This window comes from Rhinoderma darwinii, chromosome 10 (assembly GCF_050947455.1).
Source record: "Rhinoderma darwinii isolate aRhiDar2 chromosome 10, aRhiDar2.hap1, whole genome shotgun sequence".
Classification (NCBI taxonomy): Eukaryota; Metazoa; Chordata; class Amphibia; order Anura; family Rhinodermatidae; genus Rhinoderma; species Rhinoderma darwinii.
Genome location: NC_134696.1, coordinates 32,487,964 through 32,513,405, shown reverse-complemented (window position 1 = coordinate 32,513,405; position 25,442 = coordinate 32,487,964). Strand labels below are relative to the sequence as shown.

Sequence of the window (25,442 nt, the reverse complement as noted above, 5' to 3'; positions counted from 1 at the left end):
CAGACACATTCCTCCTGTAATAAGCAGCAGCTGGAGTGCTGTTTCCGGGCCTGCAGCTGAGGCAGTAAGAGGAAGGTGTGCGGAGGGTGTGCTGGATCTGTGAGGGGGGACTTTAATCTCTGAACGTCATTAAATTCTGCAAGAGGAACCTTTGGGAGGAAGCAGGGTGGGAGTGAAGGGGGGGTCAGCACCTTCTATGATGTAGGAAGCATCTCAAGTGTCAAGGCCTCCCTGCTTTAATTTAGCAGTTCTGTGAACAACATGTTGGAGTGTGAGCAAGGAGGCGAGAGAGAAAAACTGGAAGGGAGGAGGCGAGATAGCAGGAACATGCTCATGAAAACCGAGCAAGGATATGCATCTAGATCAGAATGTATCAGTTATCTCATCAAGTATCCTTCAATTCTGTTACTATCGTTACCCTCCATTCACTATGATTAGACTGTATGGAAAAAATATCAGAAAACAACCAACCAAATAAAATAGATCAATTCACCTGCTCGTCAAGGGGGAAATCTGTTTTATGGCTGACCATCCGGTACTGCAAAGAGGACAAAGACTTAAAGGGAATTGTCTTCAGGACAGAGGGCATCTCGTAATGGTAAACTACTGAGTGCACCCACTAAAATCTGCACTTGCTGAACTGGGGGCCTAGAAGAGCAAACTATGTATGCTCTTCAGCGCATGTGATGGTTTTCCGACCCCATCAGATGGTTATCAAGGAATCACGTTCTGGGGCACGAGAAACATTTGGCGTGTATCAAGTGATCCCTCTTGCTGCTTCTGAACGGCCAAGTGGGTGACCATGAGTGATCATTAGTATTTGTAATGTCCTTTTTTCTTTTTTTTTATAGACAAAATAGAAAATTGTACATACAAAATTACATCTTGCTTTCTTAAGCAATTCTCTCTTTCTGAAACCACCCCCAACCCTTACCACCCATGAGGAGAGAGGAGAAAAAGGTGGAAAAAAATAGTTTGTTTTAAGAAGATCTCCCCTATTCATGTGTTTTTAAGGGATTTAACCCATTAGGTTGTACTTTTCTATCCATTTGGACCAGATTAACTGAAATTTAAATTTTGCTTTCTATCATTATACATTGTTGTTTTCAAACATGTGGGAAACTTTTTTCCCCAGGCAATAACTAAAGGTTCATTTTTCTGAACATCCATACTTGCAATATTACAGTTCAATCATCAGGACCGGTGGTAGCCTTCTTAGTGGCCCTTCATTGGGTGAAATTGCACTTACTAGTTTACCTAAATAAGGGGATCTTACATGTAATGTAAAGATGTCTGTCCGAGACAGAGGTCAATTACAAGACCAATCATCCTTTTTTATTTATTTTTTTTGTATGTGAAAGGGCCAGTACTAATGCTCTGTGAGGCTCATTCAATGTCATGAATTCTCAGATACTTACTATCCGACCAGAAGGAGAGCAGATCGTTCACACTTTACCTCTTTTACTCATCAATCGAGTAAGGTAGCTTGAAGCGCTGCAGCATTGGAAGAACAAGCAGTCAGGTCATAAGCCATGTAATTTTGGCGCTGGTTCATACCATCATAACACGCTTTACCAAATCTAGGGCATGAAAGCCCACCACTTGACCCATCTTCCATCCTGTCGCGAAGGGTCTTATAGAGTGACCTTTTGGAATGCATCCCTCCTAACTTGCTAGTATTGAGGTGTCTGTGTCACAGGTTTATATTATTCATAGAGAAAAGGATGGGGCTGGGGCCTGCCTCCATGTGCCCCATAGGTCAATGGATAATATGCCCTTTATTATGGGGAATAGAACGTAGCTGTGTTAACTTCCCTGCTTGTTGACCTTTTATATTGCACGCTGTTTAGCCATGTATATGTAAAACTTATCTGCCTTAAAACCAAAAATTAGAGTAATGAAATGAACCCAAAGGTAAAATAAGGTTCATCTTTACATGGATTTGGTGAATATTACTTCAAATCTATTTTGCACACTTCCAGATTTTCCCCATGCTGTTATTCCAATTGAGTGAAATTGGATAAAACTGGTGTGCGGGAATACAACGTGCCTCTTTTCCTTCCTCTCCTTTCTAATCTCTTTTACTTCTGTCCATATGAGCAGGGAGGGCTTAGTCTGCTGTGACGACCTTGTCAGGGAAACCGTCAAGGGAAACCGTGGCTCACTTCCCCATGTACACAAGGAGTGGGGGCTCACAGACCTCACCCTTGGCTGTTGACCAGCGGCTAGACGGCTTGGCAAGAAAAGCGTGAGAAACAAGGGGGCGACACCCAAATGTCATCACAGCTGCAAAACTGCTGAGCAGAAAGGGACTAATTACAAAAATATGCACCCTGAGGCCACGGCACAGTGAATACAGAGGCACATTTTACTCAGCCCCGCCCAAAATCTGCAATGTAAGTTATTTTCTGTCAAGCAGTGTGGGATTTTCAACTCTTCGGAACTTGGCCGCAGCCCTCAGGAGTGTGCCTGGTACACGAACAAAGCACAGCTGGTTACATTAACCCCAGGCTGTCTGTGTAAAACCAATAACTAACAAGTGGTCCTTGGTCTTCACATATAACTCAGCAGAAATGTTATTAATAATTTATCAATAACGCAACTCCTATTAGGAAATACGTATGTAGAAAATCTCACACCATCGATGCAAGCCATTGTTACTCGAAATAAAAATGAGTGACAACGTTTCGGCACAGCCCACAAGAGATGGTAGAATAGGTTTCACCGAGTATAAGATTTGCGGTTGGTTCATCTCTACAGCGTACATTGTAGTCCTTGGTTATAGGATTTAATACACCAATGCTTTTACTGCCTAACGTACTCCAACAAACTGAAGTTGTCCATACATGTCAATTTGCCCCCTAAACTGATCAGAGATCCAATAATTTTCACCATCCTTGATCGCCAAAGTAGCATATGCTAGTACATTGATGGTTCCCACTGAAATTAGCCTGATCTGCCTACAGAAATCTAATGTCTATGGCCTCTTGGCTGTATTTGTGATCTATGATACTGGGATCCTGAATAAGGTGCCCATTGAATTCTATGGGCACCTACGGTGCGCAAGGAGATTTTTACTCAGATTCCACGTGAATGATTAAAAAAACATTGTGACCTGCTCTAATGCAGCGGTCCCCAACTTTTTATACCTTGTGTACCTCCACTTTCACTGACAAACTTTTATAGGGCAGGAGTGTGTACAATAATCGTTTTTCTAAATAACTTCTGGTTTTAGCAGCAACATGAACTGTGTGTAGTCCGTGCTGCCAGAGGCTCATAACTCTGCAGTTTAAGGGAGCATCCGCCTCGTCTCCGGCTCCCGTGTGCCGAACGGCCACCAGCGCTATAGAATCCTATGTTAACATATGAAATGTAGAAAAAATCTAAATAATGAAATATAAATTTGCAGGTAACTATTTCAGTTTGAAATTTAACACACTGATATTCAACCACCCAGATTGTTATTGTTATGTGGATGTCATATTCTAGCAAGAGCATATGGTTATAACTTAGGGATCCTATGGCAAGCAACACAGTAGGGGGTTGTGAGCCACATGTGGCTCCCGAGCCACTGGTTGGGGACCACTGCTCTAATGCATGCCCTATAATGGTGGCATTCTGGGAGGCAATGCTTGAAGGATATCTGTATCAGTTCTAACCTTTTATATAATGCAGAATAAATATAGTAGTATAATTCCCTCTGTACTATAAGGGCCTTTATCATGAGTTGTATACAATCTAGGCTTGCATTTACAACATGTGTATCTTGGTATAGTATATGCTGCCCTGAGGTGCTGGGACAACTTTTTAGTATCAAAACTCTCTGCTGAGCAATAGTTTATATAGAAGATACTGTATATATGCATTAAAATTGCATGTGCAATTTTTAGGCTTGAAAATATTTGTAACTTTTAGTAGTGTCCATGATTGGACTTTTAGTTCACAACAAGAAATGCACTGATATGCAGAAGCCATTATAGATGTAGAAATCCATTATATAACAGATGTGCATCTAATAACTCTAGAACAATGCCCAGAAATACTCATGAGCAGCCACATCCCCATCATGCAAGGCTGCTCCATTCATGTGGTGAAGACATTCTGTCCTGTAAGTACAGAAATGTGGTCATCAAATATTGGGCTTCCCAAACAATAAAGCCCTAGATAAAATGCCTCTAGTTATGACAAATCCCAGATCCTGCTGGATATGATGACAATTGGGGCTTTTATTAAACCTTAATGAAACACATGTAACAATGTTGCAGGCGGGTGCAAGTTACCTGTGTGATAAAGGTAACCCTACATGTGAATTCTCTATATTTGGCGGTGAATGGGTATTCCGAGGCTGCTGTGTTTTTCTCTTCTCTACTGGAGCTCCATCTGAGAACATGCTGGATGGATTCAAGCTGCATTGTAAGTAGTTTTCCAGATACTCCAAGTGTTTCCACATGATCCTCTAGACACTCCAGTGCATCATTAATGCATTCTTCCCTTACGATCTATGGATATGAATATAGGAATCATCCACTAACTCTGTAACCTCTTTCAGAGCATTTTAAAATCTGTAGTTTTCTCTCCATTTGCGTCTATTACGAAAACTACTATTCACAAGATCATTATCACTTACAAATAAATAACTTTATTACTATTTCTGCTTATGTCATGCGTCTTTTTATGACATTCTTTGAGTCAAACACTTGAAGTGGACCAGATACTTTTTTCTTTTTTTCTCCTATGTACAATACATTGAAGGTTTTCTTTTGAATGATTAGGCTTTCAGAAACCTTGAGCCGATATGGTATAAAATATTAAGCTCTTAAACTTTCTCAATGCATATACTTAATGGCTTTTACAGGGGCGCATCTAGGAGAGAATTTAGGGGGGGGGGGCGCTGGGCACAGATGCAATTGAATGTTCTGGCAGAGCAGGAAACTATCCGTTCCCTACCCTGCCATTCGCTCCCCCTGGAACAGAATCCCCGACCAGAGCATTGTCGACGCTCTGGTCGGGTATTCCACTCCTAGAGGGAGCCCCTGAGCCATGTCCTTTTATGCACAGTGACGTCATGAGCTCCTCCTGGAGCGGAATCCCCTTCCAGAGCATTTCTCTGCCCGGGGATTCTACTCCTGGAGAAGCTCCTGACGTCACTATACATATATGGACAGTGAAGTCAGGAGCTTCTCTAGGGAGCCCCAATCGCGCTATGTACAGGGAGGGGGGGGGGGGTGTAGTGCTATCTACAGGAGGGTTTGTGTGGCACTATCTACAAGGGGAGGCTCTTCAGTATGTCACCATATAGTTTCATTAGCCTCAGTTATACAATCTATTTAGTCAGGCACACTGACCTCTTTAATTTATTTTCATTTAATTTATTGTAATGTTAACTACCTAAAGCTGGTATTAAATGGCCCGACCTGGGCCATGTAAACTAGCGCCGATCAACGAGACGGCTCATTTATTGGTGCTCGTTTGCTCCTTTTTCACAAGGAGCTATGTGTAGGGACAAGCGCTCGTTACTCCGATCGCTCGTGCCCATACATTTACACAGAGAGATGTGCTGCCGACAAAGATAGTACTTTGGACATTTAAAGCTATACGATAAGATGATGATCAAGCGTTTGCTGGTTCATCTACTGATCGTTGCCCTGTTTACACGGGGCAATTATCGGGAACGAGCAATGTATAAATGGTTTTATGTTCGAGTTACATAAAAAAAAAAAAGATGAAAACAAAATATTACATCTCATTGATTGGTAGAGAAAGCAAACATTGTGAGGGGTAAGGAGATGTCGGGAAAGGAGTTGGGGGGGGGGGGCGCCGAACTGAACCTTTTGCCTTGGGAGCTGGAGAACCTAGCTATGCTTCTGGCTTTTAGATAAGTGGTGGGGCAGGGGAGTAGGCCAGAACTTTATTAAAAAACAAATCTATCTCCTATTTCAGTATTGGACATTGTATTAAAAGCAGGGCCAGAATTTAGTACAAAATGCTGAGTACACAGCAGGCACATCCTTCATCATCAAGTTGGTGACCTTCAGAAAGAGCAAGGTTCCCCATAACCAACCATTTTTCTTATAGCAATGGCATAGCCTGTCTTTAGGCATGCATGAGACTGATCAGAAAACTATTCACAAATTGTCGGCCTACAGATTCTGACAATTTTAGAGAAATTGCAAGGCACAAAGAGTTTAGAGAGCCACATCTTGGCCATGGGCAATTTTAGTTGCTGAACTCTAGTAAGAGTCATTATCTCAACTGAGATGTCGCGTTTTACTTCAACACACCAAATTAAATATTTGTGCCCCTGTCTAAATGGCTGTTAGTTGCCTTTGGGTCTGTATATTGTTGCATCTAGTATTTGGCTTGAGATAAACAGATTTGGTTTAGAAGACATAATATCCAAAATGGCTCATAGGCACAAAATGTCAGAAATGTCATGAGGGTGATTTGGCATAATTTGCCTGCCCCTGTGCTAGATGTAATGATCTTAAATGAAGATATAGCATAATGTAGATTTCTATTGTAAATCTGATATCCTAGTCTCATCAGTTGCGCAAGAAATGAGTTCCACTCCTCTGTGCACTGACAAGACAGGTGGAAATTTTGATGAAATTAAACCCAACTGATATGAACCCCCATGTTCTCCAACCCCTTTGAGTATTACAGAGAATTGAATTGACTTTGCGATGGAAGGAAACTTTGTTCTGCTGTCAGGACTAAGGGAAACCGATTCACATTCTTAATCCAAACTTCCCTTACGTCCTCTAGCAGCACATCGTATGGAGATGTAGAAGGCAAATCCTCTTCCAAAGCTCAAACATCTAGCTTGTAATTTTTAATAAATGTATAGGGAGAAGCCAGAGAAGCAACAAAGCAAATCTGGTATAAAAGTACAGCGGCACATTCAACCCAAGAAACTAACACCGCTCCGGTAGAGTGAGTTTCGACCAAGCCTGGTGGATCCTAACCTAAAGGATTGTAGGCAGAATCCACTTTAATCCATTTAGGGATTGATGTCCTGGAAGTTGTCCTTCCTTTAGGCTTTACTAAAGAAAGAAATTTGTAAATTTTCATCAAGCCCGAAATTCTTAGTTCTAGAGATATAAATTAAAAGACATCTAACCACATTCAAGGTTTTACATCCGTTACAGAAAGTTGAGGATAGAAAACTGGAAAAAAAAATCTATGTTCTATGCTGAAAGATAGGAACTTTGGGTAGGAAACCCAATCTGTTTCAGGAGAACCTTTTCCCCAAAGGATAGATATGGGTCCATGAATATAGAGCATAGAGCTCCCCTAGTCTTAGTAGATATTTATAGCCAGAAGAAAGCAAACTTCTTACCTGAAGTATGAGTGTGCTCGGTCTTGAAACATTCTGGGGGAAATCTAGATTATCATCTATTGAAGGAGCTTCGACATTAATTTCTTTAGAAAGGCACCATCAGGCAAAGATCTCCTAAATCCTAGGATAGGCAATTTTTAGTTTTACTTTCTCTGGCGTGAGCCCTCTATATGATTCTGTTCAAAGATGAGTCTCTAATATTACCCCTGACTCATCTGAGTTGGGTAAAACATAAACTTTTCAGCCAAAAGGGCATATGACGAAGGCTTGTTCTTGAAGAATCTTGTGTTTCATCGGCATGGAAGGGGATGTGATGGATAGAAACTTTGGGGCAAATGTCCCATTCTAAAAGAGCCTCTGCAACGGCCACTAATCGATTTTGGTAAAAAAGTTCCTTCTTTTAATAAAATTAAATATACCTTCCATGAGGTCATCTAGTTCTGCCCGCAAGGTTTAAGCCATGCTGCTCTACTACTTGTAGTGGAAGGGCTACATTTCTGGCCTAGCATTTAGTCTCAATCTATAAATGAGCCCCAATGTCTTTGACATTGAAACAGAGAAAATAGTATAGTCATTCCTTATTATGTAGTGAAAACAATAACCAGCACTATTGCTCAGTGGTACCCACTCTTTCCATGATGCGTTATGGTCTTGTTATGCTTGTATTTGCAATACGGAGATAAGCTTGGCATAAGGAGACCAGTGGTGGCAGAGACCACTGCTGAATACGATCCATGAACTGCTGCAGAATATGTTGACACTATATAAAGTTAAATAAATTTGCACTTCTCACTAAATAGATAAAATCGGCCCTGATATCACCCAAAGCCGCTTCTCATCAAGAACATTTCTCATAACTGGTAGTTACAGTGAGGTCCTCCAGAACCTCTGGGCACTGGCGCAGTTGGTACCACTGCTGCCTCTATTGCTAAACCACAGACATACTTGAAGTTCAGCCATACTGAGGACATGAAACAATGTGATTAGATTCCTTATACAGGACTACAAGCAAAACAAATATGTAAACCACCTACAATCGATATTTCCAACTATTTATGTGTCTAGCATTGGCTGACGTTGCCATTCTCTGGAGGAATACAGAGCAGTATCATATGGAAGATTTGGCACTAGTCTACAGCTACAACACAAAGGAAACAAAAAAAGAAATGAAAACTAGATGCGCTTCTCACAGCCTGTAGCGTTGAAATATAAAAATTTTAATTATAGGATCACCGTAACCTTTAAAAATATATTAGAAAGGGATGAAAAGGCATCAGATCAATGAAGAGTAACCATAGTGTCTCCAAGGTTGCTATCCTCCCAAGCCTGTCCCAATGTGCAGCATGCTAATAAGAAGAATATTACAGCTTGCCACGTAAACAAAATACATGTATTCTTAGTTGTGGATATAAATGTGTAGTGTTAAAGAACCTATATACATACAGGACCATGATTAATGCGAGACCTTATACATAGGAAATATGGAAAATGAAAAGAGTAATTTAAATACTATATGGATCTGATGTCAATACAGTACAGTTAATCATCTATGATAAAATATTAGGGAGTTTGTATTAATAAAGGGAAAATGCATAGTTGGTGCATCCCACTCCAATGCACCTTATGTATATGAAGCCATAAATCTTACCACTGCTGGCATCAACGGCAGAAAGGACAGGTCGTGCCAGGAGCATGCACTCTGCGTAGTCTTCACACCTGGTTATTGAGCAGATGCAGATAATATATCTTCTCTCTAATAGCAGTCTAAAAAGAGTAGAATAATCCTTTATTGCAGAAACGGAGTTTCAACAATTAACAAGTCTGTGGATGGGATAGCAATGCTTTGGACCAAAAGCAGGAGGTGGAGGTGTATTATTACATCACTAGAAGGACCCATAAGTCTATTTACCTCACTGGCAATGACTCGGTGGGAGTTATGCTAAGTTTTTTTTCCTTCATTAAGAAGAGAGACATGATGATGAATTGCATGCAAAATGCATCAAAAACAACCAGGTTAACTCCTATAGATCCTACATAGCCAAACTTTTGGACAACAACCAGAAGCTGGAGTGTTATCATTACTATAGTTGTATAGATTCAGAAGTCTATTTATTGGATCTGGAAGGGCTATGGATGATGGACATTAAGGTGTAATACCCTTTTATAATATAGCCACAAATTGTAAATGGAATAGAGCAGTTTTATCAGTAATATTTCGTCCTGGTTGTAATGAGAAAAACTCTTCTAGATTAAAACGGGCAATCCAATATGTCAAATCCTGGCTTCATTCTAAATCAATCCTCTAATATCCTCAACATATCAATTCGGTTATCTGGTTTGGACAACCCATTTTGACATTGCGGGTCACATTGCCCAGTTAGTCTAGCCCCAGTTCCTCTATATATTCCATATGTACATCTAATTATACTGCTGATACCTACAGGGCAATGTGCCATTATGCAACCCAAATAATCACCTATCCAAGCATCCGGAAACCAGACTCACAGTACATTACTAATCAGTATAGTGTCCTAGCAACATAACACCGAGACTGGCTGCATCTCAAGTAGGACATGGAAAATCCATCATGTTATATTTGTAGGCCTCCTTCTTCCTTTTTTTTTTTTACAATGGTTGGATTCGTCCGCAAGTACTGAAAGTGGTACCCACGCCACTTCCACACCAAAAAAACTCTACATACATGTGTTTTTTTCCCCCATTGAAGTCTAATCTGTTAGTACATTTTGATACATATAACTTTCTGCTGCATTAGAGGTATTAAAGTCCCATTAACTACAATACAACATTTTGCTGCAGATGTTACCCCAGTGACATTCAGTATGTCTAAATTTACCCTATTCGATTAGAAGCGCTGAAAACATGTCAATAATGGCCTGTTCACACCAGTTGCCGTTCATTGGTTCCGTTCGATATTTCCGTCAAAGCAACCGATGAATGCAAAGCCAAATGAAAACCATAGCTTCTGTAGTCGACTACGCTATTGTTTTTTAAAGAAAACCGAAAACCTTACGCAACGTAAACAAATGTAAACTAATTGTAATCAATGGTAATGCAGATGGAAGCTATGGTTTTCGTTTGGCTTTCCGTTCTTCGGTTCATCTGACGGAATGGTCGAACGGAACCCATGAACGGAAGCCAGCGCTGATGTGAACAGGCCCTTAGGCTAAATATGTAAATAAAAAGATGAGGATGAAATATAACATATGCTGTGTTTATATCTGCTCTAGAGGCTCCGTCACTTCGTCGGGCACCGTTGGAGTCTGACGTGCAACAGATCCGGCACTCCGTCATTTCGTTTTTCTGCTCTTATGATGGTTTAGAAAAAACAGAATTGACACATATGAACTCAGCCATACAATGTTCTTAGTGCATTCTAGTAACAATGATATGCTCTTACTTATTGGCTTCTTTTGAGCAGTATCCATCACTTGCACTACCTTTTACTGGTTTTAAATGTATAAACCACTGCATATAAAATAAAAGTTACATAGAACATGAAGAAAACAAGTCTATAAAATGACTGAGGTGTTTCCACTTCAAGCAATATTCACTATAATCTTAAAGGGTTTTTAAAGGCTCTAAAAAACGTTCAAATAACCTGGATATGAGTTAGAATGACAAAAAACGATTTACTCGACTTTCTTGTGCTGTCCCCGGATGATCTTTGCTTGTATCGCTGCAATGATGACGAGTTGTCCCAACACATGACCGTGGCAGCCAATCGCTGGCCGCAGTGGCGATTCAATAAAGTTTATACATCACCACTGATGCCAGTGATTGGCTACTGTCATCACATGTCGGTCATTGCTGCAATGTTGTAAACCAGCACTGTGCCGGACCATGAAACCAATGATGTGGAGGGGGATTTGAGAAGTGAGTAAGTCATTATTTGTTATTTTAATCCATATGCAGTTTACAAATTTGGAAACTACCGTTTAAAATTAAATACAAAGCCCCTTTCTTTGCAGCGATCCAACCGGCTTCAAAAAGAGAAGAAGTTGTCAGTCTGGTGGTGAAGACTAAACACAGTAAAGTTCACAGACTTGTCTTTTTGTTGCAAATGATCCAAAATTTTTCATAAAATCTTAATCACAGAACGTAAAAATGCAGCATGCTGTGTAAAAACCTCCTGTCAGAATTGATACAAATTGATACATTATTGCATCAGTTTGCCTCCAATTGGAATAAATTGGACCCATCAAAGAACACCATTTAAAGAATGTTCCTTTAAAAAAGAAATTTTTGTACATTTTTTTTTGAGGCTCATGATGATAGAACCGAAAAACAGATTTATATGGGTGCATACATATTACAAAAAAAAAAGAGGAATAAATCCCAAGCAGTAGAATCCAAGCACGGCTCTCACCTTCTTGGATAGCACGAGAGCAGGTGTGGAATTCACATCTGGCTGGAAAAATACACGACACAATTCTCCTGCTGACACAGGAGATTTCGGGAACAATTACAGCATATAGGCTACAGAACCATGTACTCTGCTGTCTACAGCCAGATGTAGAGGAAAGAATATATACCGCCTAAAATATACAGTAAGACCTCACTACTCTTAAAGGGACATGAAACCAAAGCTAAAATTTCTAACATGACCGTACTAATGTGACATTGTAGAGCAGCTCCCTCCACTTTTTCATGGGCAAATCCTGCTGAGCCCACTCCCTGCATCTTACTTCTGATGTCCAGGTCCCATGCGGTATTCTGCAGTCCTTACATTAGCACCCCACTCTCTCCTCGGGCCCCTGTGTATCTGAACCAGCTACACAGGTTGCAAAGAGATTTTTCCAACATCTTGGAAAATCTCTTGATGATCTTGAGTGCTTCGGTTCTTGAAGAGGCCTTGAAATAGGGTTGTTACCCAAAATGTAAACGTGTACATGTTGGTAAAGCAGACGTTTGAGCAGTGGACCAATTTGGTGGTAATGTTGTATTTACAGAGAGATACAATTTTCTATTCATATGTGACAAGCAGAAGTTCAGCCCTATTGGAAGTGCCATTTATTTGTCAGCATGTTCTATCATTACATGGTGACAATTTAAGGAGAAGCTAATTCAAAGGATATGATGCTTATGGTGTTATAAGATTGGGGCGGAGGGTGGATATGTGGATTAGGTATAGACACACCAGCAGGGGCGGACATGCAATATGTGTAACCTGTGCTACTCTATAGTCGGGGCCATATACTGTTCTGGCATGGAGGCCGTCTTTTGTCTGTGTCCATCCAATGTTCACCAGCTGTTCTACCCCTATGAATTAGAATTAGATCATGTGCAGGTTTTTATAAATATTAAAGTCGAACGTCAGCTGATCTCCTTAATTCTTACAGTACATATCACACCGATACTCCTCTGCAGACATGATGACCTCAGAACAATGCTTTTTATACTGTGATGTTACTAAACATGTTCCTCCCTATAAATGTTCTACTTTGGCATTCGTTCTTGTATGAATCATTTAACTCATGCTGAAATTGCATGGCTGCCCTACTTGGCAAATGTGCAAATTATTATAACATCTAGTTATCTAATACATTATCTCATTTATAGTATAGTTCCCTCTTGCCTGTATTAGTCAGATCGGTTCTCAGAAAATGCACCAAGAGGGCAAGGCAAAAAAGAGAAATGGCACAGGACCTATGATATACGCCATAGATGGTTGCCATGCGTATGAAAGTCAAATAGGAGTCAAGAGTGTTTCATACATTAGTGTGCTGCGGTTTCTCTCTCTCTCTATAGGAGTCTAGTAATTTATGATATTTTTTGTACAGCATTGTTTCAAAGGGGTTTTCCACGTTCTGATAGCTGATGACCTATCCACCAGATAGGTCATCAGTATATGATTGGTGCAGGTCCAACACCCGGACCCCGCACCGATCAGCTGATCCTGCTGTCTCTGGGCACCACATGTTTTGAATGGGATGCAGTAGTTGGAGCCGGAACTTGATGGCTCCGACCACTGCATAGCGGCCGTTTGGCGGAACTGCGCCTCTGCTCCTATTCACTTGAATAGGGGCAGAGCTGCAGTACTGCAGCTCGGTCGCTAATCTTTGACTGGAGCCAGGAAGCAGAGTTTAGTGTTCTTCAATGGTACAACTAACGGTAAAGGGCTTGTCTGGTTTAGAAAACTCAATTTTCAAATGCCCATTTAGGTAATTTTGGGTTAATAGAGGAAAGTCCCCAATTCAAGACCCTCATCTGTTAGCCAGAGTACTGAGTGGCTACAAAGAGCATGTCATTCTGGAGGACCTGGCTTGTCCATATATTATATATCTAATTTTAATGAGAACTGTGTAATGCTTCATTTGCCCCTGGTGGTGCAGCAGGGACACTGAACACTTGTCAGGTTCCTGTGCAGATTACTGCTGATCGCTGATGAACCTAGAACCCTGTGATCCGCTTTTCGTTGGAGGACCCTTCTACCAAACAGAGATGATCCAAAGTGGACATCCGTTTTAAGTAAAATATGTTAAGATGTTGACCTTGTTGGATTCGGATTTAAACCCATGGCCTCTATGATATGAAGAAGTGCAAGATCCAAATGGAGCTCACGTATCGCTACCAGATAGGAGTCAATGTGGGAAGTGGAGCTCCATGCTGGCCAGAATGTTAAGGAGCACTGATTAAAAGATCTGTCATTCGTCATAGTTTTGCTTGATTTATTTAGCTATGAGGAAGTTGTTCCTGCTTAATTTTTAAATAACTAGGACATTCTCCTCAACTTGTCTGGTATTTCGTGAGTGAGCCACATTAACTGATGTCATCTTAGAAAATGAGGTCAAGGAAAGTCCTGGTTCCTTTTTATCAAGTAGAACTTACCGCAGAGCTTCTGATAATGACTCATGATTCTGACTTGTGAGATTTCCCGGATTAGAAATTTACGCAGCGACAATACGTTTATTATATGCGGACACTGATAAGTGATAAGACATGGACATCTGCATTTGTAGGATTATTCTGCCCTGTACTGTTATTCTTCAACAGGTTAAAGGCAATAATGAGATACACTAAGTCAAGTTCTATAACAACCCAGGTAAACCTAGTATCACCAAATACATGAATGTCCCCATATATACTAGTCCTTCTCAATGAATTAGAATATCATCAAAAAGTTTATTTCAGTAATTCAATTCAAAAAGTGAAACTCCTATATAATATAGATTCATTACACACAGAGTGATCTATTTCCAGCATTTTTTATTTTAATGTTGATGATTTATGGCTGACCGTTAATGAAAACCCAAAATTTAGTGTCTCAGTGGACCAACACTGCTGCTCCGTGTCCAAAGTCCTGTTTCCAGATGAAAGTAAATTTTGCATTTCATTTGGAAATCAAGGTCTCAGAGTCTGGAGGAAGAGTGGAGAGGCTCAATCCAAGTTGCTTGTGGTCCAATGTGGAGTTTCCACAGTCAGTGATGGTTTGGGGGCCTTGTCATCTGCTGGTGTTAGTCCACTGTGTTATATCTAGTCTAGAGTCCACGCAGCGTCTAGCAGGACATTTTCGAGCACTTCATGCTTCCCTCTGCTGTCAAGCTTTATGGAGATGCTGATTACATTTTCCAGCAGGACGTGGCACCTGCCCGCACTGACAAAAGTACCAATACCTGGTTTAATGACCACAATATCACTGCGCTTGATTGGCCAGCAAACTCGCCTGACCTAAACCCCATAGAGAATATATAGGGTATTGTCAAGAGGAAGATGAGAGACACCAGACCCAACAATGCAGACGAGCTGAAGGCCACTCTCAAAGCAACCTGGGCTTCCATAACACCTTAGCAGTGCCACAGGCTGATCGCCCCCATGCCACGCCGCATTGATAACACCTCAGCAGTGCCACAGGCTGATCACCCCCATGCCACGCCGCATTGATAACACCTCAGCAGTGCCACCGGCTGATCGCCTCCATGCCACGCCGCATGGATGCAGTAATTCCTGCAAAAGGAGCCCCAACCAAGTATTGAGGGCATATACTGTACAGACTTTTCAGTAGGGCAACATTTCGGTATTCAAAATCATTTTTTAAATTGGGCTTATATAATACTCAAATTTTCTGAGACACTAAAGTTTAGGTTTTCATTAACGGTTAGCCATAACCTTCAACATTAAAAGAAAAAAATGCCGGAAATAGATCCCTCTGTGTGCAATGAATCTATATAATGAGTTTCACTTTTTGAATTGAATTACTGAAATTAACGTTTTGATGATATTCAAATTCATTGAGAAGGACTACTGTCACGATCTGTGGGTATGTGGACCCACTGGGCCGTACCGCTGTACAGGATACAGGATACAGGATATGAGATAAAGGTACTTGTGGTAATTCAGAGAGTAGCGATGGTAGGCCTGGATGGGACCTTGCACAGTGTAACACGACTCCAACTCTCTATGGCACAGGAACAAGGTAGCACGGGATACAGGTAGCAGGTACGGGAATACTAAGGGACCGTTTGCTAAGACTAACACGGGTAAACACAACAATGCTCAGGCAATGAGGGAAGGGGCAGGGCCCTTCTTATAGTCCAGGGTAAGTATGGGCTAATTACATATTAAATTCACGTGCGTGCGCTGGCCCTTTAAGACCGGGCACGAGCGTGCATGCGCGCCCCCTACGGGACACAGCAGAATGAAGCAAAAGTGAGTGCTGGCATCTCCTGAGGAGGAGATGTGGGCCAGTGCTCACAGATCCATGGCTGTGGCCGTCGGGAGGTGAGTAATCCCGCCTGCCCGTGGCCATGGGTGTGACAACTAGTACACACAAAATTGCCTAAATTCCATACAAGGTCTTCATTATAGAAATGAGAGGTGGATCCTCCGTCTGAAATGTGTTTCTAAAATTATAGAATCTTAGAGCATTTTTCAAAAAATTTTTACGTTTGAAACAATTGTAGCTTCGAATATATTCCTTTGATTTAATTAGCAGGAAAATTAATAAAATCTATTGGTTTGCCTATCTCCAAAGGATTCTTTGAGGGATTAGACAAGTCATGGTCTTTTTTTTTATATCCTGTTTTTAATAGGTCTTTGCCATTACACAACAGCAAAATCGGAGTATATATAAAAACACAAAATCAAACATTTATTTTGTGATACGGCCCATTACAAAAACTAAGGTACAATATTGAGCAAATTGGTGTTACAAAAGCACCAAGCACTTCACTTTTATATTTCCTGATATAATTCAAGTTCTAGTGGACGTCCCGGGTTGTCCAGGAGTTCATTGGAGATATGACTATTACATAGAAGCATGTGAGAGTGCGACTACTTATACCCCATTCCTTCTCCCTGTCTCTGGGATTTGTCATACTCTGAGTAGACAGAGAGAACCTCTCAGGTTCTCCTTATTATACGAAGATGTTTGTTGGAATGGGAAACGGTCAATAATCTCCCTACAATTTAAGTGGGTAATAATGAATTTTCTCCACTTCAAGCGGTCGGGTCCTCCTACTGTTTGTCTCTCCGTATCTAGTCGGTCTATTCCCATTACGTTTTGGAGTTGGACAATGATTTCTTAGAAATTCTGAATATCTGGTTGTTTAGTAAACTGCATTTTGAATGTTTTGAAGCCTTTTGGGGAAGCCGCCAAATATTGTGTTTTGGGGGACTGCGCAGATGTTTAGATCATATGGCTAAATGCATGGTATTGCGGATGGAATAAATATGTTGTCAGATTGTTCCTTGCATGGAGACTGCATGCACTTAATATACTTTCTGCATCAGTTAGTCCATGAATGAAGTGAACGGGACCCCACTATTTTATTTCTTTTTTACACTCCTGTGCCTCATTCTATAACCCCTGCTTTGTACATAGAAAATAAAACAAAATGCTTATCATAATCTTGATCTTTAATATCTAAAGAGGACCACAATGCCACTTGCTAATTCATAATCACAGATGCATTATAGGAATACAAGGATGTAGGTACCATAGACGCAGACCATGTGGCTGCTATGAGGCCTTTGGACAGAGGGGGCACAACCCTCGTTATTGGGTGTCGAGAACCAGTGCAGGACTCCCTTGTCCACAGGAGCAAGCAATTGGCCCAAGGGTCATGGAAAGGGCATGGAGTGGGAAATCAACATCTTGGGTGACAATCCCGGCACTAAAATGAGGGCCCAATTTAATCCCCGTCCTGTCTATGTACGCCACTTTAGGAATATTACATTCTGTAATAGGAGTCATTGTCTATTATTTCTGTGCGCTTTGCATTCCTGCACATAGCTGAGTTATGTGAAGCCTGTGTGAAGGGGTTAATCTAGAAGAGACCTGAGGGGCATAGAGCATGTGTTGCTAGGAGGAAATTGAGGGAGTTAGGTTCTGGCTGGCCACCAGAGCAGAATGACTGCTTCTATTGTAGGCTGTGTGCTTCCTGCCTGGGAAAAGAGAGGGAGGCCTACAAGACTTGTGCAGCCTCCCACGCAGTGCAGGGATCTGAGCGTCTGTCGTGTGTCAGTACAGCAACACATTATCTACTGAATGCCACTTCTTTCCCACTCACGACTGCTTCTGCTGTTTTCTCACTTCATTTTTCTTCTCGCCTCCCTTTTCTCTGGTTGCTGTCTGAGCCATGCAGGCAGTCATTTGGTTTCTTATTTCTTATCGCTGAACTGGCTGGGAGATAATTATGGGTTTCTAAGTCAAAAGCGGTGATTTTATCAACATTTCGGCTATTTGAAAATAAAGCAGCAGAATGTATTTTGCAGCGTGCACAGCTTTTTTTTTCTATCGCTTTTTGCAGCCTTATAAATCTTGTATCATTATCTTGATATATGCATTTATATTAAGTCTAATTTTGCACACAATAAAGTGCTCACACGGATACGTTCTATTGCACGTCCTCACTAATACTCCAAGCCAGGACCTGCCAATCTGTCATTACCGAAGCTTAAAGGGGTTTTCCAATACTTTTTTTTATTTCTTAAATCAATGCAATGTTCCTCTATTAAGATATTAGTGCACTCTGTCTAGCTTTTTCTTGATAATAAATGGTTTTAGTAACATTACTCCCTATTGTTTACCTGGAGAGGTTTGTTTTGCTCAGTAAGTTCATTCCTCTTCTCTTCCTGTGTTTCTCCTCCCTGCATGCACTGCTCTAGTCCCAGCATGCAATGTGCATGCAGCAGTGCACTTGCTCCGCCTACTACACCCAGCTCTACTAACTTCTGCAATCCCAGTCTTCATTTTGGTGCTCTCATTCTATTACTGCTAGCACAAGCTGAAATCACTGGATATCTGCGTTTTTAAACAACACTGACCCTATATGATGATACGTAAAGTTTGGTCTTTATAATTATACGTTTTCTAAATGTATATTAACTGTTTATACAGTCTTAGTTTTAAATACTGTATTTTATATATATATATATAAAATAAAAAAAATTGAATTCTAACATGTGAATTGGGATAAAAGGAGCAATACCTGTGGATCGCCGCTGCATCCTGTGTCGGAGATTCACAGTGAGCAAGAAAAAACTAAAGGGAAGCAGCGCTCCTAACTAGCCATCGATGAAAAATAATTCCCCTTCATGTAACTCTGCTACCTGTCAACTGAAAAGTCATCCACCACAGGGAAAAATGTTAGTCCATCATGTCTGATTCCCAGGTGTTTCTTTGCGGTACTCCTCTGTGTGGAAACATTTTTCACTCTGGCAGCTGATTTTTCCATTGACAGGTAGCAGAGTTACACAACAGGAAAACAAATTCCCCATCATGTAACTCTGCTACCTGTGAACTGAAAAGTCATCGGCTGTTTGAAGGGGGTGCACCGCTCGTATAAGCGCTGCTTCCCCTTACTTCATCACACTGTGAATCGCTAACTAGTTCGTATAGAAGCGAAGTATTGCCTAATTATTTTTTTTGGGCTTCCAGTTCAGTTCTGAAGTGGCTTTGAGGGGCCTATATATTAGACACCCCTATGAAACACGACATTTTAGAAACTAGACCCCTCAAAGTATTCACAACAGCATTTAGAAAGTTTATGCACAAAATGTTTTACCAGAGAAACGCAACTCAATACTTATTGTCCAGATTCTGCAGTAGAAATATCCCACATGTGGCCCTCGGGCGGTAATGGACTGAAGCACCGGCCTCAGAAGCAAAGGAGCACCCAGAGGATTTTGAGGCCGCCTTTTTATTAGGCACCATGTCCGGTTTGAATAGGTCTTGTGGTACCAAAATAGTGGAAACCCCCAAAAGGTGATCCCATTTTGGAAACTAGACCCCTTGAGGAATACATTGTAGTTTTCTTGGGGTGCATGCAGCTTTTTGATCAGTTTTTATTCTATTTTTAAGTGGCGCGGTGACTAATAAACAGCAATTCTATTGTTTTTTAATTCTATTTTTGTTACAGCGTTCACCGTGCGCTATAAATGACATATTCACTTTATTCTATGGGGCGATACGATTAGGGCTCATTTACACGAGCGTATTATACGTTTTTGCAACGCGCGTCGCAGGGACCTATGTTACTCTATGGGGCCGTGCAGACAGGTACGTGATTTTCACGCAGCGTATGTCCGCTGCGTGAAACGCACGACGTCCTATATTTGTGCGCTGTTCGCGCATCACGCACCCATTGAAGTCAATGGGTGTGTGAAAACCACGCATGTCGCACGGAAGCAATTCCGTGGGACGCGCGTGATTCACGCAACAGCACTGTAAAGGATGAATGAAAACAGAAAAGCACCACGTTCTTTTCTGTTTACAAACATCCAAACGGAGTGTCATAATGATGGCGGCTGCGCGAAAAGCACGCAGCCGCGCATCATAAAGGGCTGACACACGGAGCTGTTAAGTGCTTTTTGCGCACGCAAAACGCCGCGCTTTTTGCTTGCACAAAACGCACACGCTCGTGTAAACTCGGCCTTACGGTGACACCAGATGTTTATAGTTTTTTTATGTCTTATGGCGTTTGCACAATAAAATACGTTTTGTAAAAAATCATTCACTTTTTGTTACCTTATTCTAAGAGCCAGAACTTTATAATTTTTCCATCAATAAAGCCGTGCGAGGACTTATTTTTTGCGTAACGAACTGTAGTTTCCATCAGTACCATTTTTCGGTAAATGCAACTTTTTGATCTATTTTTAATACATTTTTTGGGAGGTGAAGTGACCAAACAATTGTGATTGTGGTACGGTTTATTATTATTTTCTTTTACGGCGTTCACCGCGCGGGATAAATAACGAAATAATTTTGTAGTTCAGGCCGTTACGGACGCGGCGATACCAATTATGTATCGTTTATTTATATATTTTTATTAATAAAAAAGGACTGATAAGGGAAAAAAAGGGGGATTTTTTTAACTTTTAATTTCTTATTTTTACACATCTTTTTTAACTTTTTTTTTTACTTTATTACTTTGTCCCACTAGGGGACTTGAGGGCAGGAGGCCCTGATCGCTATTCTAATACACTGCACTACATCCGTAGTGCAGTGTATTAGAACTGTCAGCTATTCACTGACAGCAAGCATAGTGGGTCCTGACTTTGTCAGGACCCACTAGGCTTCCGTCGATGGCATAGCCGGACGCCTTTTGTTTGGTGTCCGGTTGCCATAGTAACCATCGCCGGCCGCTATCGTGTAGCAGGCCGGCGATGGTAACTTAACCCCTAAAAACCCGCGATCTCTATAGAACGCGGCTTTTAAGGGGTTAGACAGCGGGGACACAGCGATCGGTCCCCGCTGTAGGAGCTGCGGCAGCTGCTGTACGAGACAGCAGCTGTCACAGCTCCTGCACCTGTCGGGAAGACGGCCGAAACGGCCGTTATTCCTGCAACTTCGTATACACACCGCTACACACCTTCAACCTTGCGCATGCGCAGTGTAATATACACGGCCGCTGAAGACGCAGCCACATAATTTCACAGAGCATGCGCGGTGGAGTGTGTTCACCACGCATGCTCTAATTCAATAAAGAAGCACGTGGTACGGTTACGTCATTTTTGACGTAACCGTACAGTGTGTAAGCCGGAAACCGGAAGCAAGGCAGAAGACCAAATGGACGGGTCTGCACAGGAAGTGCAGATTTTGCATTGCTAAGGGGACGGCGACGGAGGAGGATATACGACGCTACAGCCATCTGATGAAACGTAAGTACATTGGAAAGTTATATCTTTTTCATTGTTTTATTTAAATAAATGTAATTTTTTAGTTCCGGAATACCCCTTTAAAGGGTTTTCCCATAAGGATAGGTGATAAATAACTGATTGGTGGGAGTTCCAACACTGGGGCTTACATTGCCATTCCTGGGAGCCCCATAGGAATGGAGTGGTAGTGCTCATGCTTGGCAACCGCTGCATTCATTTCGATGGGGCTGCCGAAGATAGCGCTCGACAGCCCCATAGAAATGAATGGAGTGGTGGTCCAGCAAGCGTACTACTGTTCCATTCTTATGGAGCACCAAGGAACGCCACGGTGAGCCCGTTCACGAGATCCGTTGGGGTCCCAGCGGTCGGACCACCCCGATCAGATATTTATCACCTATTTTGTGGATAGATGATAAATATTGATTATGGAAAAACGCCTTTAAGGAGACCTGTCTGTGATCTAGTGTCTACCCATGCTTCGTCCCAACATAGCACTATTGCCTTGCAGCGCTGGGGTCCTGGGTTCAAATCCAACCAAGGACAACATCTGCATGGAGTTTGTATGTTCTCCCCGTGTTTGCGTGGGTTTCCTCCGGGTACTCCGGTTTCCTCCCACACCCCAAAAAAAAACAACAAAAAAAAAATACAAATAGGGAATTTAGATTATGAGCCCCAATGGGGACAGTAAATAAAAGAGGACCTCTGTACAGCGCTGCGTAATATGTTGGCGCTATATAAGTAACTGAAATAAATAAATAAACATACTACTAGCACAAAATTCTAGGTTTAGCTCCACCAGATTCAGTCGGTAATTAACCTCATGGCCACACACACCCTATAGACCCCCCCAGGGCAGACACCTATAAGGTCGAACCACCCCATAGGAAATCCTGCGACATAGCTTACAAACTGATGTACTACTTTCTGGATTTTCCTTTCATTGAGACATAGTGATCTAGAAATTCAAGCAATATGGCACATCTAAATTATTAAGAACATATACTTAAAAGGGGTTAATGGGATGTCCGCTTTTGGTACCCCATTTGCACAATTTATGTATGGAAACCTCTCCAACTAGTCAAGCAGTGCTTTTAGGCAAGTGCAAGAAATTGTCATTACTTTGAATACCTTAAAGAGGGCTGTCCCATTTGGATAAGGCCATTTGCAGGTCCACCAAACAACCGCTTATTGCATGAGGTCTTTTGGTGAAGGAACCTCTTTGTAATTGCTTATTTCCCCTGCATCCTCCTACAGGGAAATTGAAACCTAGCATGATGCCCATGAAAATTAATTGATGTATATTTTTATTTAATAGGCATTGCGGAACCTCTAAAACGGAAAAATTGTGTTTCAAGCAAGGTACCTCTTCTATTAGCTTAGCGAGTCCCAATAGGACTTCTGGAAAGGGTTTTTCCTCAAGCAGACCAACCTCCTAAAGCCAGTTTTTTATTTTTTGTTTTTTTTTAGGAAAGTCTTATGGCTTCAGTAGCTAAAATCAAAGTTAGAAAACACTACACAGCCTGTTACTGAGTCCGCAGAACGCAGCAGGGGCATAGAATGCAGCCCAAGTATCATGGGTTTTGGAATGGCTTAACAAGTGCTATTAATACTGAATATACACAGTAAGATGTTTTGGTAGAAGAGAAGGAGCAGATTAACAGTACAACGAGAGCTTCTTTAACTCACGTTAGGAGCAATAGACAAGTCAATATTCACAACAACATACCGGTAGCATGTGACATGCAAGTGATGTGGATAAGTTATAGTCCAGTAATGACTGTTGTATTGCTGCGGAGTTCTTTCCAAGTTTTATTGCGATTCAACATTTCTCCAAGTCCAATATGAACTTGATTTACAATATATGTTTATAAAAATATTACAATCCTAACCATACAGCTAAATAAACAATCACATATTGGTCTGGGAGCAAATATGTTTATATTTCCACACCGCAGATCCACATACAATATATGTGAATAAGGTTTTCAATGCCCCAATGCCCCAATGCCTAAGGCGTCATTTAGAAGTGTACCCAATTTATGGATTAAAAAAGTCAATATTCTGCCCTATTAAATGTTTTACCAATCAGTGGTGGGGATAGGGATTTGGTGTAAAAGCCATAACAGAGGACAATTAAATGAATGATTTTCCATCAGACAGCTATCATGCTGAACTTTAGGGACTGAATGTGGTGGGGAGTCTTCTGAAACATTGCAGGTCAGGTTTAAAGGGGTTGCCCTAAAAATGTATATGTGATCGTATGGATTGAGCTGGCTTTCCTGATCCATACAACAGGCCTGTGCAAACAACAATAAGGAGAAGTGACTACGCTTCATTGGTTCCCCTCCATTGTAAAGAGTGGGAGTTGGGATAGCCTCCAAATAAGAGCGCACACTTTTTGTAACTCCTGTTCATTTCAATGGTGAATGACCACATAGGCATGGTCACTTCTCCATTGATAGTTGGCACTAGACTATTCTCTGGTTCTAGCAGCAAGACGTACCCATCAGCTTTTTTTTATTTTTTATTAAATGAGCAATTGGCATGCAATAAAATTCATTTTCAGGCTGCCGCCGCCCCATGCACGCTCAAGTACCTCGACTTTAACTGAAATCTTAAGAAAGGGAGGGCTATAGGTGAAATTGTGAAATATTGAAATATTTTTTTAGTACATTTGGCATAGAAATATCTATTATTTATTTTTATTTTTTAATTCTTTGAGAGATACTTAACATATATTGCAAGTTAAAGGAAATTCCACATTAATCAACCTTATATCATGCCATTAGGATACTTCAGAATATTGGAGGAGGCCTGTAATGTGGTATCGCTACCAACTCCTTGAATGACTGGTACCCCATAGCTGTTAAATCCACCCAAACGCCTATGGTTCTTGTTGGAGTTTTCCATTAATCTTAACCTGTAATGCAGGGGACGAGATCAAAAAAACTATTGAGTAAATTTATGTAAACCTCTCGTCGTGGCGATGTCGAGTCATGGCAATGAGCCTGGACCGCTGCCAGTATTATATTCTGACTGTCTTGATGGCACAGAACTTTTATCTAATAGATGATATATGGAAAACACTGTTAAACATAAGAAGGTCTGATATATGATGTAGTTGAGAATCCCTAGGATAGGTTTTTAATTATTCCCTACTTTAAACTCCACCATTGATGATTTCTCCAAGTTGCAGGTGCTTCTTTCTTAATCCAATGCAGACGTTTTATTTTGAGAGAGTAAACAAAGTGAGGACGAGGGAAAATGAGAACTTGCTACAATGATTTAATACTCCTAATCCAGAGAGTCTGCTTTTGAGCACATTAAGCTAAAAGTAAATATGCTAAAACAAACTTGTCAAACAAGGCTGGATCTAAATGCGCTCCCAATGGATAGAAAACATACTTTGTGGGATTGGAATAACATACTAGCTCTTTTATTGATATGAGAGACCTCCCCTAACTTTGATCAATGCATAATAATATATGTGTTCTGGTTTAAAGGGATTTTCCAGAATATAACACTGATGGCCTATCCATATAAGCCATCAATACATAATCAGTAAAGGTCTGATGTCACCTGTCAGCAGAAAGGAGGCACTGATGCGCTCACTAAGAATAGGTCTTCTATGGGAGTTTACATCGTCAATATAATGTGACCACAATATTTTCCTGTCTGACACCCTAATACGTCACCCGAAGCTAAAGAAGTCCTTTATATACATTTCTCCATTGACGATAATGTTTGCACTCAATAAATCTGCAGGTACCACATAAATGGATGAGCCATACACTGTGTTAACTAATTATTTCCCAGTTCTTGAATTCAAGTCTTGGGCATTGGGTTTTAATTCATGTCTTTTTTCTGCTTTTTGGTTGGTTATGTGGAAACCACTTTAGTTAATTAAATACAATAACAAATGTCTAGATTAAATTAAAAAAAGACCTATTCTGTGCTTAAGGCCTTACTAAAATGAAGTCCCAGT

At 41.1% G+C, this 25,442-nt stretch overlaps 1 protein-coding gene across 4 annotated transcripts in view; it reads right to left on the bottom strand.

Moving 5' to 3' along the window:
* LOC142662745 (uncharacterized) overlaps positions 1–18,470 on the bottom strand; it is a 93,603-nt gene extending 75,133 nt beyond the window's left edge. For 2 of the 4 annotated variants that reach the window (XR_012850966.1, XR_012850967.1), the window contains exons 1-2: positions 18,389–18,470; positions 17,869–17,981 (exon numbers count right to left, since the gene is read on the bottom strand). Coding sequence is in view for 1 of the 4 variants with exons in the window: in XM_075840970.1 (XP_075697085.1) it covers positions 8,988–9,103; positions 18,389–18,420 (148 nt within the window). In the remaining 3 variants the exon portion in view is untranslated. Of the gene's footprint in view, positions 1–8,987; positions 9,104–17,197; positions 17,982–18,388 lie in introns of those variants that run through there. The other 2 variants (XM_075840970.1, XR_012850965.1) reach the window with 2 other exon arrangements.
* Between the last annotated feature and the right edge of the window lie 6,972 nt (positions 18,471–25,442).